The 16803-nt window shown below is 30.3% G+C and overlaps 1 protein-coding gene across 1 annotated transcript in view; it reads left to right on the top strand.

Moving 5' to 3' along the window:
- Positions 1–4981: 4981 nt before the first annotated feature.
- The window catches only part of LOC142326326 (uncharacterized), a 97203-nt gene continuing 85381 nt past the window's right edge, over positions 4982–16803 (top strand). The window contains exon 1 of the mRNA XM_075368742.1: positions 4982–5137. Coding sequence (XP_075224857.1) covers positions 5116–5137 — 22 coding nt within the window. The 5' untranslated portion in view covers positions 4982–5115. The remainder of the gene's footprint in view (positions 5138–16803) is intronic.

Raw genomic sequence — 16803 nt, 5'->3', positions numbered from 1 at the left:
TATATTATCAGGAACATATTATATCAAGCATTTTTTTAAAATGGTTCTGAAGCATTTCTTAAAGAAATAAACTAATGAAATCATAGCTAAATTGATTTTCATTTCACCAATATTGATGAAATGTTTGAAATATCCAATAAGCTAAATATACTAGAAACAGAACTTCTGTTATTTGTATGTTGTTAAATTATTTGCCAGAATACTATTTTGATTCTTATCTATAATACTATCAGCAATAATATTAAACCTAGGCAATACTGGCAAGGCATAAAAACCCAATATTTATGAAATAGAGGCTATTTCCTTTCCTCTTGAAATGAAACAGAACTAGAAAATCAGAAAAAAAATTATGTGACAAGATAATATGTATATATACTTACTTCCATTTATGTGAAAATGTTTTATTAAAAGTTAATAAAGCACTAGTAAAAAATATTTTTATAAAGCAGAATTAAAAGAAAAGGTTATTAGTTAAAAATATAAATGAAGTGAAAAATTTGGTTTTATTGTCTCCCCCTCACCTGCCAGTTTTATAAATTTTAAAGCAAAATTTTGTTATCAGTTTAATTTCTTATCTCTTTTTCTTTGTTTGTATATATATTTTTTTATTAATTCTATTATTGAGTTTTTATTCTAGAAAATACTGATACTTGAGGTAAATCCTTATTAATAAATACCGAAAAAATCAACTGCTGATGGATGATATTCAGCAGTGTTAATAGAATTTGTGATGAAATCAAACCTTGGTTACTGTAATTTTATAGGCAACATCAAAACTGAAAATTTTCAGACTCTACTGAACACAAAGTAGGTACAATTTTTAAATCAATTATTTAATTAATTATTACTTTGGATAATGTATTTCTTTAAGCCAAGCAAACTGCAACAGCATAGCTACCTTCAGAAGCAAACAATTGATTTCCTGAATCAATCATAATGAATGATTAAGTTTCACGAGCTGTAGATAAATGTGAAACTTATATGATTAAAAATAGATTAATGTAAATATAATTACCATGTTTGTATGTACACTATTTATACACATATGCTTATGTATGAGTATGTGTATACATAGTCATATATGTGTATACAATTCAGAAGATGTTAATGAAACTTATTTTAGCACGTAATGAATGCAGAAAATTTAGGTTTTTTTAATTTTAAGATTTTTTTTTATTTTGAAATTCATGAACAAAGTAGTATTATTTCTGTAAAAGAGAATATTTTAATTGCATTTTAGATAAAAAAGTGGAGAGATATTTTGAATGGTTTGGTAATTTATTGAACATAGCTATGGAATCATTATAAGGCTTCCATAGCCTTAATCGTGTATGCTGATTCAGTACTTAACAAAAACGGACAATAAAACCAAAACAGTTCTGATGTTTGGCTTGGTACAGAAGGATATTGATATTTTTTCTTGTAAGTTACTATTCTTTTTAGTAAATACTGAACATTCATAAATACAAAAAGAAGTTTAATTAACATTTTTAATTAAAATGAAATGGCATTTTTATGTATTACAATAGTAAAATGAAGTGGTAACATTTTAGACATGTTGCTATTGTAATTAGTTATGCACAGTTTCAGTTTTAAAAGCTGATTAAGTCAATTACAGACATTGATAAATCACAAACTGATGTTTCAAGTTACAAGTTAGTTAAAAAATATGTTTTCCTTCCTTTTTTCTAATAAGATATATTATCTCATAAGATATCATACTTTTGCTAATAAATAATTTCATATCATTTGAAAAGAATTATAAAAAATTAAATAAAATACATATATATTTTAACTATGCTTCAATAAAAATGGAAAATTTACCAAATAAATTTTATAATTATCTTGTTATGTGTGACAAAACCAGTGGTGGCTCTTAGCTAAAATTAGTAGGGGTGCTGCTCCAAAAAATTTTTAGCCTTTGTTTTAAAATTGTGTAAAAGGAAACAAACATGTACTCGTATAAAAAGAAAATTTATTCAGAAATTTGATAAAATCCTTAAAGAACAAAATCAAACATTTTTTACTTACTTTAACCTAAATTGTTACAGCTCAAGCATGATCTATTCATTTAAAAATGAAATCCATTCTTGTTTTGAAAAAAAATGAATCAAATAGAATAGCTGGAAGCAGGATAATAATTTAATTTTACACATTATCACACTCAAGAATATGGTTTTCAAGCATAGTACACGTGGAGTAAAAAAAAACAACTACCTTCCACCAGCGACAGGGTCAGCACTCCAGAAGCAACAGTGCTCTCTCTCCCTTGCAGCCTAGTGTGCAGCTTTCTATGTGCACATGTGCACAACAACCAAACACCACATCACTGGAACTGTGAAGCGCACAGTTAACATATAAAGATTTTTGTATCTTTTTCATAAACTGTGGAATGGTTACTGACATTAAGCTTAAGGATTATATATTTTACAAGTATAAAGAAAGAATTAAAGAAAAAAGGACTCATTATATTAAATCAATAATATAAAGTAGAAATAGGGAGTGCTGCAGTTCCACAGCGCCTGTACGCGAGTTGCCACTGGACAAAACTGTATGTTGTTTACAATTCTGTTCTCTTGTGATTAAAAATAGGCTGAACTACTATGTCTGAAAGATTTCACAAAACACTGATAGTTTATTATCTGAAGTTTTAATTTATTCTCTCAGGCTCAAATAATTTTGATTTTAAGGAAAACCAAAAATTTCATCACAATGAAAACTTTTGAGTTTTCAATAAAGATCTTCAGTTTTTAAAATTATTCAGCATTTAGCTGTTTTGATTATACATTCTTAGAGCTTCATCTGTTCTGACTATTAAACTGAATTTCCTGAAAAAATAAAAAACCCATAAATGACACATATATATACTACAGTGGAACTAAAATGAAAAAAAATTCATGTTTATGGATAATATTCTAACAGCTAATAGGATTGCTACCTATTACAGTAGTGTTTTGAATCTTGTTTCAGATGAGGACTGAGATTTTCAACTAAAAATTAAAAACCCACCCAAAATTGAAACTTACTGGTAATAATGTAATTCCCCTACTAAAAGTCTTTCTTTTTTTTTAAATATGACAATTTAATAATTACAACTTGGTTTCAAGTAGATTGTGAGTAGACTGATATCTATAAAGGTTTAGAATATAAAAAATAACAATGTTTTTGTAAACTGTGTGTTCAGAATATGGAAGTAATAAGTATAGGAAATAAGAAGAATAATTGTATTAAAACAATATTGAAATAAATAAATTGCTTTCTTTTTAATAATACATTCAATTTATTTACAACTTATTATTTGAGCTCTTTTTTAAATATATTTTGCTATGTTGAGCTTAACTTTGTACTCTTTTTGTAATACACATAGTGTTTTAAATTTTTTTTATAAATTAAATCGGTTAAACTACTACATGTTGTCATAAAACTTAACAGCATGTTTGCAATGACCTATAAGTTTGAATTAAGAAGTACAGTCATTGAATTTTAGTGTTTTCTCTTAAAAGATCAGATTTGTTTGTTATTGGTACCTGTTTAGATAATTTTGAATGGCAGATTTTTTTGTAAGAAAGGTTTTGATAACATAAGAAGAGTTTTTTCGTTTTTTTTTAATCTTCCTTTGTAATTTTATTACCTGGATATAGCTTTATTCTTGTCTTAAGTCATCTCAATCTTCCACTCTATCACATTCATTAACATTTTTTTATAACAAAAGTTGAATGGTGCAGGTTGTCTTGCTACAACCTGGGAAAATACTTCTTTTGAAGTATTTTCTGTCTGAAGATTTGATGTCTTGGTTTTCTAATCTTTTCTTCTGTAAATTTAGTTAGTACTTTGAATACATAAGTGTCAGTTTATAATTTAATCATTCTCTTATTTACTTATTCTTATTTTCTTGGAAAAGTAATAATCTGCATTAGAACGTAATAGTTTTTAAATTAATTTAAAATGATACTAAAAATTTTTACTAATAATATTTAAATAACAATTTTGCAATAAAGTATTATTCTCTTTCTTTTTCTGTTTAGCTTCCAGAACCACCATATGGTATTACCACAATGCAGTCTCAACTGAGACTGCATTATAGTTAATTGAAATCATGAGACATGGTGGTAAATTGACATGTGGTTAATTGAAACCCACCCACCAAACACACCTGTATCCACAATCTAGTATTTAAATCCGTATAAAAGTAACTGCCTTTAATAGGAATAAAATATTATTAGATAGTTTGTTTACATCAAGTGATTGATTTTCTTTTTATTATTGTTCAAGAAGTATTAAATAGATACAGATGTTACGTGTGATATCATGGAAATGAAAAGCATTTCTAATAAATTCAGGTAGAAATCCTATGATTTTCATGACAAATATTATCTCATTTTTGTTTTACAATTATGTTCTTGATCATGCCACTTACATTTAAATATTAATATATGAAGATAAAGTAATATGTGTAATTCTACCAGACTGATGCCAGGATTGAACCAAGCAAAATAATTGAATTTTCTTAACTAGCAATACTGGTAAATTATACATCCTTTTAAATATTAGACAAATATAAATTTACAAAATTAATTGATTTAAAATTTAAAAAAAAAAATAGAGTACCATGTATATGCACAAACTACAATTAAGAGAGAAGTAAAGGATAAACAAATTGAATTTAATGAGACAAAAAGTATAAATATGTTGTTGTAATATGTGGTAATTTAAATTATATTATAAACACTATTTATAATAAAAAAAAAAATTTTTTATGGCTTTTTATATTTTAAAGAAATTTATTTAACTTATCAGTTTGCAGTATACAAGGAAAATAAAGTTTTATAAAATCTGTACACAATCGTTTTAAGCCTATTGTACGTACAGTACATCCGCTGATATTTAAAGGTAGGCAACAGTTATAATTATACAGTATTCGTGCTGTCACTAGAGCAATATAAAATTAGTTTTCCTTTTATACACTAGGTTTCGTGGTATTCACTTTTGTATGAAAGAAGATTCACGCTGTGCTGTGGCGGGGTTCAGCGTGTCCAGTTCGAACTCACTTTCTGTCAGTGTTGAAGTTGTCGCGTCAAATTTTGCGTACGAGCGTATGTGTGTGCCGACGGGAAAATGCAATCGGAATCCCTTGCAGGTATTTCTTTTTTTTTGGTTTGAACTGATTTAAAGTTTATTTAAAAATATTTAGTGTGTTATTTTCTTAATAACGTTGATAAATGAACATTATTTGGTTACAAACTGCTAATCAGAACTTGAGCTCAATTATTTTCTTTAGTGTTAAAAAAAACCTTCATGATATTCTTAAGTAATTTATGTTAAATATGAAATTACTTTTAAATATTTTGATTATATCCATAGTTGTCTATTTAAATACAATTTAACATTTAATTAAAATGTCAACACACACACACACACACACACACACACACACACACACACACATATATATATATATATATATATATATATATATATATATATATATATATATATATATATAAAATATGTACTTAAAAATTAAAATTTATCTATTTATTGAATCATTTATTTATTTTATGGCCATTCATCATCAGCATCCAAATCAATTAAAGTAAAATTATTATCGTATTGTATAAGAAATAAACTTATAAATAAATTAATTTAACCTATTCATCAATCATGTATTATTAGACACTATAATTTTCCTAAAATAGCTATTTTTTGGTCGTCTGGCTGAGATTCTTCATATTTTAATATATCTTTCATTAAAAAAAAATAATAATAATAATTAAATTAAGTACTTATTCCATTTTATTTAGCAATATAATTTTATTATTTTAATGTTTTTAAGGTTGTAATTAAAGAAACGATTACCGACAAAAAATATTCTGGCAAATACACACTATGTGGAAAATATATATTAGTAAGCATATATTTTTGAATGAAGTTGCTGTTCATTGTTCACGTATTTCTTAAAGTATAAAAAACTCAATTTGTTTAAAATTTGTTATCGTATCTAACTAAATACCAAATACCAAAATACGTATACACGTATGCACATATATATATATATATTTATTCCGCATTTACATTTGTAAGTATAGAGTAGGACCGATTATGGATTTTCATTAAACTACAGTGTGCGCGCACTGTAGATTTACTCTCAGCGCGCACTCTTCCTCTCTCACAATCACTCACACTCTCACTCACTAACCACCTGTGTAGTGTTTGTATTCACACATCTGCTGGGTAGTACAGCAGAAATTTTTGCACAAATACCATTTACAATATCTATGTATTAAGCTTATTTATATTCAATTCACATCTACATCTATAATAAAGCTCTCTACATGTAGTAAATTTGCAATACTGAGTCACTGTGAAAGGAAGTCATGAGTACATGCCAAAATTTGCTTGTGAGACACACCAGTCGATTTAATTACGAGTTTCAAAGAATTTAATTAATTTACTTTTATTTTCAAATCAATTTAACTATTACGTCAATCCAAAATAATTTCAGATTTAATACAACATTAATAGATCTAGCCGATTACTTAATTAAATTAAGTTAAGTTATTAAATAACCGAAGAAGCAAAACAAGGAAAGTTTTTGGACTTACCTTTTTTCTTTATTGTTATTTATTTATTCGTTATTAATGAATTACTGTTTAATCGTACCTAATATTATTATAATTATACTCTATTTTATCCGTAACGATCACCGAGTTAATCCTATTTTGTACGAATCCAAAAGAATTTTGTATACCCGAGTTCGAATCCCGGTCACGCACGGTATTTTTCAAACGCTAAAAAATTTCCATTTCAGATTTCCATGCACAAGCTTCCAGATATAAGGTGAATTAATCATCAAAACAATAAAAAAAGAATTAGATACATTTTGCGCGCTTGATTTGGGCAGAATACACAAGTTCGGTTCAGAAAATTATCGATCTTAAATTACGCGCCAACGGAGATATTTAGTGACGTGCGGTTTGCAGCAATGTGTTCCGCATTACCTCCTCTGTAACCATATGTTCTTGGATTGTTGATATCTTGTTTAGTTTCTGTGTTATTATTATTTGAGTGCAACGTGTTAAAGTATTACTAGCGATTTTTGTAATCTGCGATTTTAGGGAGCAACTATTCAATGTAAAAATTTGCGTGAAAGTGAGGAAAACTTTTACAGAGACTTTCAACTTTAGAAACAAGCTTACGGAGTTGATGCTCTGGATTATACGCAGTGTTGCGAATGGTTTTCACGATTTAAAAGTGATCGTCAGTCAATCAAAGATGACTCTCGACCAGGAGGGCCTTCGACTTCAATTGATGACACCCACCTTCAGAACGTCAACGATCTGGTGCGTGCAAATCGCCGATTGACTATTAGAAATCTTATAGAAAAGGTTACCATGTTGATTGGATCATTGGATCGTGACATTTTGACTGAAAAATTGAACATTCATCGAGTTGCAGCAAAGTTTGTTCCTCATTTGATGATGAGCAGCAGAAAGAATATCGAGTCGACGTTTGTCAGCAACTTCTTGAACAAGCCGATGACGATGAGATATTCATGTAAAGGATCATAACGGGAGACAAAGCTGGATTTACGGCTACAACATCGAGATAAAAGTTCAATCACCACAATGGATTGGCAAAGGATCTCCACGTCCCAAGAAAGCACGTTCATCTCGATCCAACGTCCAAGTGATGCTTTCTGTTTTTTCCATTTTAATGGAATTGTGCATTTTGAATTCTTGTCTCAAGGTGAAACAGTGAATCGTGAGTACTATCAAGGCGCTTTACAACGGTTACGTGAAAAAATCCACAAAAAAGGGACCGCAGTTGTGGCGAAACAACGCATGGTTCCTTCATCACGACAATGCGCCTGCACACTCAGCTTTGTCAATTCTTCAGTATTGTGCCAAAAATCAGATGACTGTCCCCCCTCAGCCTCAAAACTCTCCAGACCTGGCTCTTTGCGACTTTTTCTTATTTCTGAAATAAAATTCAGTGATGAAATGACGCCGTTCTGAGACTATTGATGACGTTAAAGTAAATTCGTTATGGTTTTAAAGGCCATTTCAAATGAAGCTATCCAGAACTGTTTTGCGAAGTGGGAACACCGTTGGGAAGAGTGTATGAATAGAGAAGGGGGGTACTATGAAGGCCACAAGGACCAAAAATCTATAAAATTAATAAAGATTAAAAAAATAAAGTTCGGTTATTTTCTGAACAGACCTCGTATATTATAAACAATAAATTACTGTGCAACTTAACCGAACAATTTTTTATAAACGGGAGAATAGATGAGCAGTAAATTTATTATCACTCGATTACACGAAGCAGACACTAAAAGAGTTATAAAAAGTAATAACCTAAGTATAAAAAGTCCAAGGAAGTACAGTAAAATTACTAAGCGTGTGTTAAAATTGTACTTAAATACAAATAGGAAGAAAAATTTATTTTAAAGCAAGGTACCATTGTAAACAAAGCCTTTATTAAAATAAGCAGTAATATATAAGCGGTTATGTACATATACACAATGTTCATATATAAATATACGCGTCAATGTACGAAACAAGTCAAAATGGGATTTTAGAAGCCATTATCAAGAATACCATCTAGATTCTAGACTGAGGAAAAACGAAAATAAATGTAATACTTATATTTCACACGTTAGACTCGCAGCTTTTAAAGATTTAAACAGTTAGTTTATTTCGGTTACATCATTACCAATGATACGTCAATTCTTCGTGATTGTTTAAACTTCCTTTAAATTGCATACAAGAACTTAATGAAATTCTACAAACAGTTGTCTAGAGGGGCGTATTGCAGCAAACCATACTGCAATGTTGATTTCCACAGAAATACAGTTTTATTATTTCGCAGCTAATTATCGACAATCGCGAACATCGTAACTTCCATAGAGGAAAACATCCGCCTTGTGACGATCCCATTTGCCACAACACCACCTCAGTTTCTAACCTTGATGGCCTTTACCGGAGGTCGTCTTTTAGACCCAATAAACCTGATAACACAGTACAGTCATCAGTTTGGCTTCTGTCAGGATGCCAGCGATGCAAATGCCCTGGCAGACATACATCAGTGTATTTACACAACTTACTATAGCCTTCGTATGGCCTGTTCCAACCACGATCACCTACCATAACTTACAACCCTCAACTATCAATTTAATCGATTCGCGGAAGCGCCATCCCCGTGCTTTCCTCTAACATCGAATGTTTCACACAAAACCTTTTCCTGTATCTAACTTCAATTAGACTATGCATTCAGAACATTAATGTGTGCACTTATATCAGTCATTTAAATACCAAAAATACTATCCTCATACCAACAAAACAAGTGTTGATCGCAACAATGACAGTTTTGTCCTACAATTCAATTTACTCAGAGTCCTCTTGATTTACTTAAAAATTTAAGAAACAAATTCACAAATTTAATAACCCCTAATGAAAACATAACCTATATCTCTCTGCTCTTTGCTTTTGGGAGCAAGCTCAATGCCTACATTCTCCCACACCGCAGCTCCATCACAGAGTTCTCCACGCATCCATTCTCATTCTAATAGCAAATATCTCGGCTAACCGGGGCTCGATGCCAAAACGCCTATCTTGACGAAGTAAGCACCCAGGCTGGTTCCTAGCCACACGGCTCGTTATTCTATCTATACATCTATAACAGCATCAGATCCCCTCAGCCATCTCCCCGCTGGGCTAAGAATGTAAGGAAACCAGCAACTATGTTCCATCCCCTTTCAGTTTTCCAATTAATTTGCAGATCAAAACCAGAATTGATCCTCGCAAGCTTTCTAGCTACTTTAGTACGTTCAGCTTCGAACCTGGGGGTAGACATATAAGACATGGCACACATCGTCAATGGCCCTATACTACGGATACAAACCTGAATTAATCAAATCAAATCTGGCCAGCCTATCTTGAAAAGCACTATGTCTAGAAAGAAACTATGTAGTACGCCGATTGGCGGAAATCTACCAAACTACCTGTATACTTCTTACATCGGGAAAAATACCATGCTTGTAACGACCATCGGACGATTCAGTCCACCTGACCTGCCAATAAATGGAAACTTTGGTCGTCAGCCAGCTTTATCACGTTTTTCTCAACCGATGTTTTACGAAGCAAGTGTAATTACAGCTGATTTGCCTACTATGATAGTTTCACAAAACAAAACAACCCAGTAGGCCTAGTCAGTGTTCTTTAGCAGGCATATTGAGGATTTAAATGGTTTATAGGTCAGCCTTATTTAGCAGTCTTACAAGGTATTACAGTGATTATTTTTAGTTTCTTTTTTGCTTTTTGTTTTTTTTTTTTAATCTAATTTATATTTAGCAGTTTACAGGTCAAACTTTACTCATATGTGTACGCTCAAATGTGTGCGAAATTGTCATAAATATCAAAACTTGTAAAATTGTCACTGTGCGCAGCTGTTTCATAACCCAGAACTTTTTCAATGTCTTTTTCATGTGATTCCTACGATGCTAGAATTCTGGCTGGAACTAAGGCATATATTGCGGTTACTAAGATTGAAAAACTATATCCATATTTGAAATTAATGGAGGAAGGTGCTTGTAGCCTAAAATAACATTCAGACTTATTAAATCCTTAGAAAAGCAATCTGTTAATATTCTGGTTCCTGCACGAAGAACGACTTTATTTTAAAAAGAATTATCAAACTCAATTGTAAACCAGCTGGTCTGGTAAAAAATAAGACGTAGCCTATTCTTGAATGAGATAAAGTTTAAAGATCAGTAAATAAATTTTATTCAAGACATAACTCTGTTCTCAAGTAGGTTTTTTAATAAATAGTACCAGCATGCGTAAGAAAAACGTTATTCCTTGAAGAGAATGGAACTGGTTACTAATCTTATAACCTTTACAAACGGTAGAAATTTTAGGTTTATTACCTTTTAAGACTTTTGTAACAATTGAGATACCATTAATGAACATATTAACGAAACTCTGGAATGCTAACTATAAACATATCGTATGATACTGCTTTAATAAAATTTTTCAATTTTTTTTAACTCGAATTGATTAACAGGCGTACAATGCAGGTAATTTTGTGTATATGCGAGTCGTATTATTTTAAATGTGTATGAAATAAAATTTATCTAGGCCCAAAGTGTATTATATTGTGCCGGTATCTACTTGCAATTTAATTATTTCTAATTACAAATATAATAATAATTATTGTTGTTATTTTAAGCTCTCATCTGAGTAAGTATTTAGCGAGATCTCGAATTAAAGAATATGAAAATCATTCTGTGACGCTGCAGGTACCTGTATGAAATTACATGACGGTGTAGAATTATTAATTAGAATCTCGATTACTCCGGTATGCTTCGTTCACAACGGTTCATTTTACAGCACTATTTCAGGACTGGTTTACCTGAGACAGGTCAAGACTGACTACACAGGTGCAATTGAACTAAGCTTGTTTTGAGAAGAAATACTCAGAAAAAACTGTCTATATTTAGTTGACAGAATTTGACTAATTTAGTTATCTCTTAATTTATATAATATACGTCCTGATAGAACGTTGTAGTCAACGTACATACGAGTGTCATTTGTTCTATTGATTTAATTTCTAAACGGTTTTAAAAAATTCATTATACGTTTTTAGTTTATTTATACATCATCTCAAATCCGTGCATTATATGTTAACAGAACTTTATAATTTTTTATTGATTTTTAAATCACCATTAATATTATAAATTTATCCAGTGCCCTAATTTAATTTTACAGTTTAATATGCGTTAAAAGATCTATAAATAAATACTTAATTCATTTATTCTTCCATATCAATATGCCAAACCTACTGAAATCGAAGAGATATTTAGCTCTGTAAGTTATACCTTAGATCTTTTCAACACGGGGTTTGGCTGCATGGTGAATGTCATTAATGTCAGAGTATCTCTGATCGGTGTCTGTACTAGGGTAACAGCTGTATCATAACTGCTTTATATATATTCGTTTATGTTGCATTGTAGTACAAATATAGAAATGCACTCATATAATTTGTGTAATCTATTAATAATGTAACTCGCAATAAAATTATTCAATTACATCGGAAATCTTTTGAAAAATGTTAATGATTTTACGATACAGGTACTCCTTGTGTTCGTATATTTATTATTTTATTTCTTCATTTCACTTTTGAAAACGTATTCGTTTTGTATGTTTTTGTAAGATTATTATCAGAATATTAATTTTTCTGTTATTAATTAAGCGTAGTTTGATTTTAGATCAGTCTTAAACATCAAATTATGATCTATTCATTTCATGAGAGATTTCCTCATTAATTATTGCTATTATACTATTGAGCAGCACTAGTATCAATATATAATATTGATTACTGCACTGTAGTGATCCTTAGAATTAACGAATCACAGATAAAAAATAAAGATAATCCTCGTTTCTATTTTTTTTAATATATACTTTCTCCTTTCTAAGGCGAAGGTTAACAATTATAATTTCCCTTTCAATCGACAAGAAATTTTAATTCTTGTACAGTGATGACTTTACAACGGTTTAAAGGTGGGAATGCAAACCTACGACACTGAATTTATATCGCTTTACACAAGTATGCTTTCGTTAATTAAAACTAGATTTTCTTTCATTTCAAATAATAAGACAAATTTATTTTATTTACGTTAATCTACAAATCATTAAATAAAAAGTAAAATTTTATGTAATTGTTTTATTAGACAGTCGTTGTTACTTAACTGAAAGTTTCAATAATTGAAACAATCACAGATTGTAACACTTTTTTTTATAAGAGCAAGACAGAAATTGAAAAAGAAAAATTTGAGAAAAGAGAATGGTAGGGGTTGAAAATAACCTTCACTATGGGATTACTCTCACGTTTGCTAAATTAACTGGTAAATCAGGAATTTCGCATGAAATTTCACGGACTTATTATCGGTAAGATTCATTTCTACATTACATTTCTATGTAATAATATACGATATACTGCAATGCAATTTAAAAGTTGATTACTCAATTAAGTAAACCGATTTAGGCTTACTGGTAAATTGAATAAGTAGATTGAAAAGTAGTTCACACATAACAAACCGGTTGTTTTGATAGGTAGCTTTTCTACAATAATTAGATTTATGAATAAGTTAAGCTTGAACAATCTACATATATTGGATTATAGATTCATTAAAACAAATACATTTCTTACTATTTGATAAGAGGAAACTCGTAGGATTGAATGCATTTTTTTCTTAATTGGGCCTACTTCTATTCATATTAGAAGAAAATGTCCGTGAAAGTTGGTAGAAATAAGTAAATTTCAAAAGAAATTTGAAATAGAAGTAATGAATAATTAACGAAAATATTTCATATAAATTGAATGCATAAAAAAATAATAATAATGCAGATTGAAAATTTGTGGTATTTATTACTTATTTTTAATCTGTTTAATATATTACCATATATTTTTTGGTATTGATTTTCGGTTTAGCTATAAAATCTATTCACGGCGAATAGAATAGAAATAATTGCTTTCTTCCTTCCGTTCTCTATTTACGGATTTTAATGAACTAAAATGTATGTTGAGATGAAAAAAAAATGTTTAAAAAACATTTAAAAAACATTATTCTTTCAATAAGCAGGTAAATCCTGATTCTAGGTAATTTTATTGTAATAGAAAATCTGTATTAGTACAATTAATTTTCTTAAAATTACTTTCAGTAATGTAATACTTTTGCCAGTAAATAACTTTTTCATCTGTTAAATCTTTCTATTAATCAGTCATTAATACTCTTTTTTCCATCAATATAGCATAAAATTACAACCATATCTTGTTACAATTTTTTTATTTCTAATATTACTCTGTAAAGAAAAATATATTTATACTTAAAGAATATACTGTTCTGTTAAAGAAATAATTATATACTTTTTTTTATAATTAAGAAATAATATAATTTTTTTACAGAGGATTATTAGAAATCAAAAAGTTGTAACCAGATACAGTTGTAATTTTATGCTATCTTGATGAAATAAAAACCTACTAATGACTAATTAATAGAAAGATTTTTTTTGTTTTTGTCTTCAGTCATTTGACTGGTTTGATGCAGCTCTCCAAGATTTCCTATCTAGTGCTAGTCGTTTCATTTCAGTATACCCTCTACATCCTACATCCCTAACAATTTGTTTTACATATTCCAAACGTAGTCTGCCTACACAATTTTTTCCTTCTACCTGTCCTTCCAATATCAAAGCAACTATTCAAGGATGCCTTAGTATGTGACCTATAAGTCTGTCTCTTCTTTTAACTATATTTTTCCAAATGCTTCTTTCTTCATCTATTTGCCACAATACCTCTCCATTTGTCACTTTATCCACCCATCTGATTTTTAACATTCTCCTATAGCACCACATTTGAAAAGCTTCTAATCTTTTCTTCTCAGATACTCGGATTGTCCAAGTTTCACTTCCATATAAAGCGACACTCCAAACATACACTTTCAAAAATCTTTTCCCGACATTTAAATTAATTTTTGATGTAAACAAATTATATTTCTTACTGAAGGCTCGTTTAGCTTGTGCTATTCGGCATTTTATATCGCTCCTGCTTCGTCCATCTTTAGTAATACTACTTCCCAAATAACAAAATTCTTCTACCTCCATAATCTTTTCTCCTCCTATTTTCACATTCAGTGGTCCATCTTTGTTATTTCTACTACATTTCATTACTTTTGTTTTGTTCTTATTTATTTTCATGCGATAGTTCTTGCGTAGGACTTCATCTATGCCGTTCATTGTTTCTTCTAAATCCTTTTTACTCTCGGCTAGAATTACTATATCATCAGCAAATCGTAGCATCTTTATCTTTTCACCGTGTACTGTTACTCTGAATCTAAATTGTTCTTTAACATCATTAACTGCTAGTTCCATGTAAAGATTAAAAAGTAACAGAGATAGGGAACATCCTTGTCGGACTCCCTTTCTTATTACGGCTTCTTTCTTATGTTCTTCAATTGTTACTGTTGCTGTTTGGTTCCTGTACATGTTAGCAATTGTTCTTCTATCTCTGTATTTGAACCCTAATTTTTTTAAAATGCTGAACATTTTATTCCAGTCTACGTTATCGAATGCCTTTTCTAGGTCTATAAACGCCAAGTATGTTGGTTTGTTTTTCTTTAATCTTCCTTCTACTATTAATCTGAGGCCTAAAATTGCTTCCCTTGTCCCTATACTTTTCCTGAAACCAAATTGGTCTTCTCCTAACACTTCTTTCACTCTCCTCTCAATTCTTCTGTATAGAATTCTAGTTAAGATTTTTGATGCATGACTAGTTAAACTAATTGTTCTGTATTCTTCACATTTATCTGCCCCTCCTTTCTTTGGTATCATGACTATAACACTTTTTTTGAAGTCTGACGGAAATTCCCCTTTTTCATAAATATTACACACCAGTTTGTATAATCTATCAATCACTTCCTCACCTGCACTGCGCAGTAATTCTATAGGTATTCCGTCTATTCCAGGAGCCTTTCTGCCATTTAAATCTTTTAATGCTCTCTTAAATTCAGATCTCAGTATTGCTTCTTCCATTTCATCCTCCTCAACTTCCTCTTCTTCCTCTATAACACCATTTTCTAATTCATTTCCTCCATATAACTCTTCAATATATTCCACCCATCTATCGACTTTACCTTTCGTATTATATATTGGTGTACCATCTTTGTTTAAAACATTATTAGATTTTAATTTATGTACCCCAAAATTTTCCTTAACTTTCCTGTATGCTCCGTCTATTTTACCAATGTTCATTTCTCTTTCCACTTCTGAACACTTTTCTTTAATCCACTCTTCTTTCGGCAGTTTGCACTTCCTGTTTATAGCATTTCTTAATTGCCGATAGTTCCTTTTACTTTCTTCATCACTAGCATTCTTATATTTTCTACGTTCATCCATCAGCTGCAATATATCGTCTGAAACCCAAGGTTTTCTACCAGTTCTCTTTATTCCGCCTAAGTTTGCTTCTGCTGATTTAAGAATTTCCTTTTTAACATTCTCCCATTCTTCTTCTACATTTTCTACCTTATCTCTTTTACTCAGACCTCTTGCGATGTCCTCCTCAAAAATGTTATTTACCTCCTCTTCCTCAAGCTTCTCTAAATTCCACCGATTCATCTGACACCTTTTCTTCAGGTTTTTAAACCCCAATATACATTTCATTATCACCAAATTATGGTCGCTATCAATGTCTGCTCCAGGGTAAGTTTTGCAGTCAACGAGTTGATTTCTAAATCTTTGCTTAACCATGATATAATCTATCTGATACCTTGCAGTATCGCCTCGCTTTTTCCAAGTGTATATTCTTCTATTATGATTTTTAAATTGGGTGTTGGCAATTACTAAATTATACTTCGTGCAAAACTCTATAAGTCGGTCCCCTCTTTCATTCCTTTTGCCCAGCCCGTATTCACCCACTATATTTCCTTCCTTGCCTTTTCTAATGCTTGCATTCCAATCTCCAACTATTATTAAATTTTCATCTCCTTTTACGTGTTTAATTGCTTCATCAATCTCTTCGTATACACACTCTACCTCATCATCATCATGGGCGCTTGTAGGCATATAGACGTTAACAATCGTTGTCGGTTTAGGTTTTGATTTTATCCTTATTACAATGATTCTATCGCTATGTGTTTTGAAATACTCTACTCTCTTCCCTATCTTCTTGTTCATTATGAAATCTACTTCTGCCTGCCCATTATTTGAAGCTGAGTTAATTACTCTAAAATCACCTGACCAAAAGTCGCCT

The sequence above is a fragment of the Lycorma delicatula genome, chromosome 1 (assembly GCF_047948215.1).
Source record: "Lycorma delicatula isolate Av1 chromosome 1, ASM4794821v1, whole genome shotgun sequence".
Lineage (NCBI taxonomy): Eukaryota > Metazoa > Arthropoda > Insecta > Hemiptera > Fulgoridae > Lycorma > Lycorma delicatula.
Note: the sequence above shows the minus strand (reverse complement) of the source record. Positions and strands in the feature narration are given on the sequence as shown.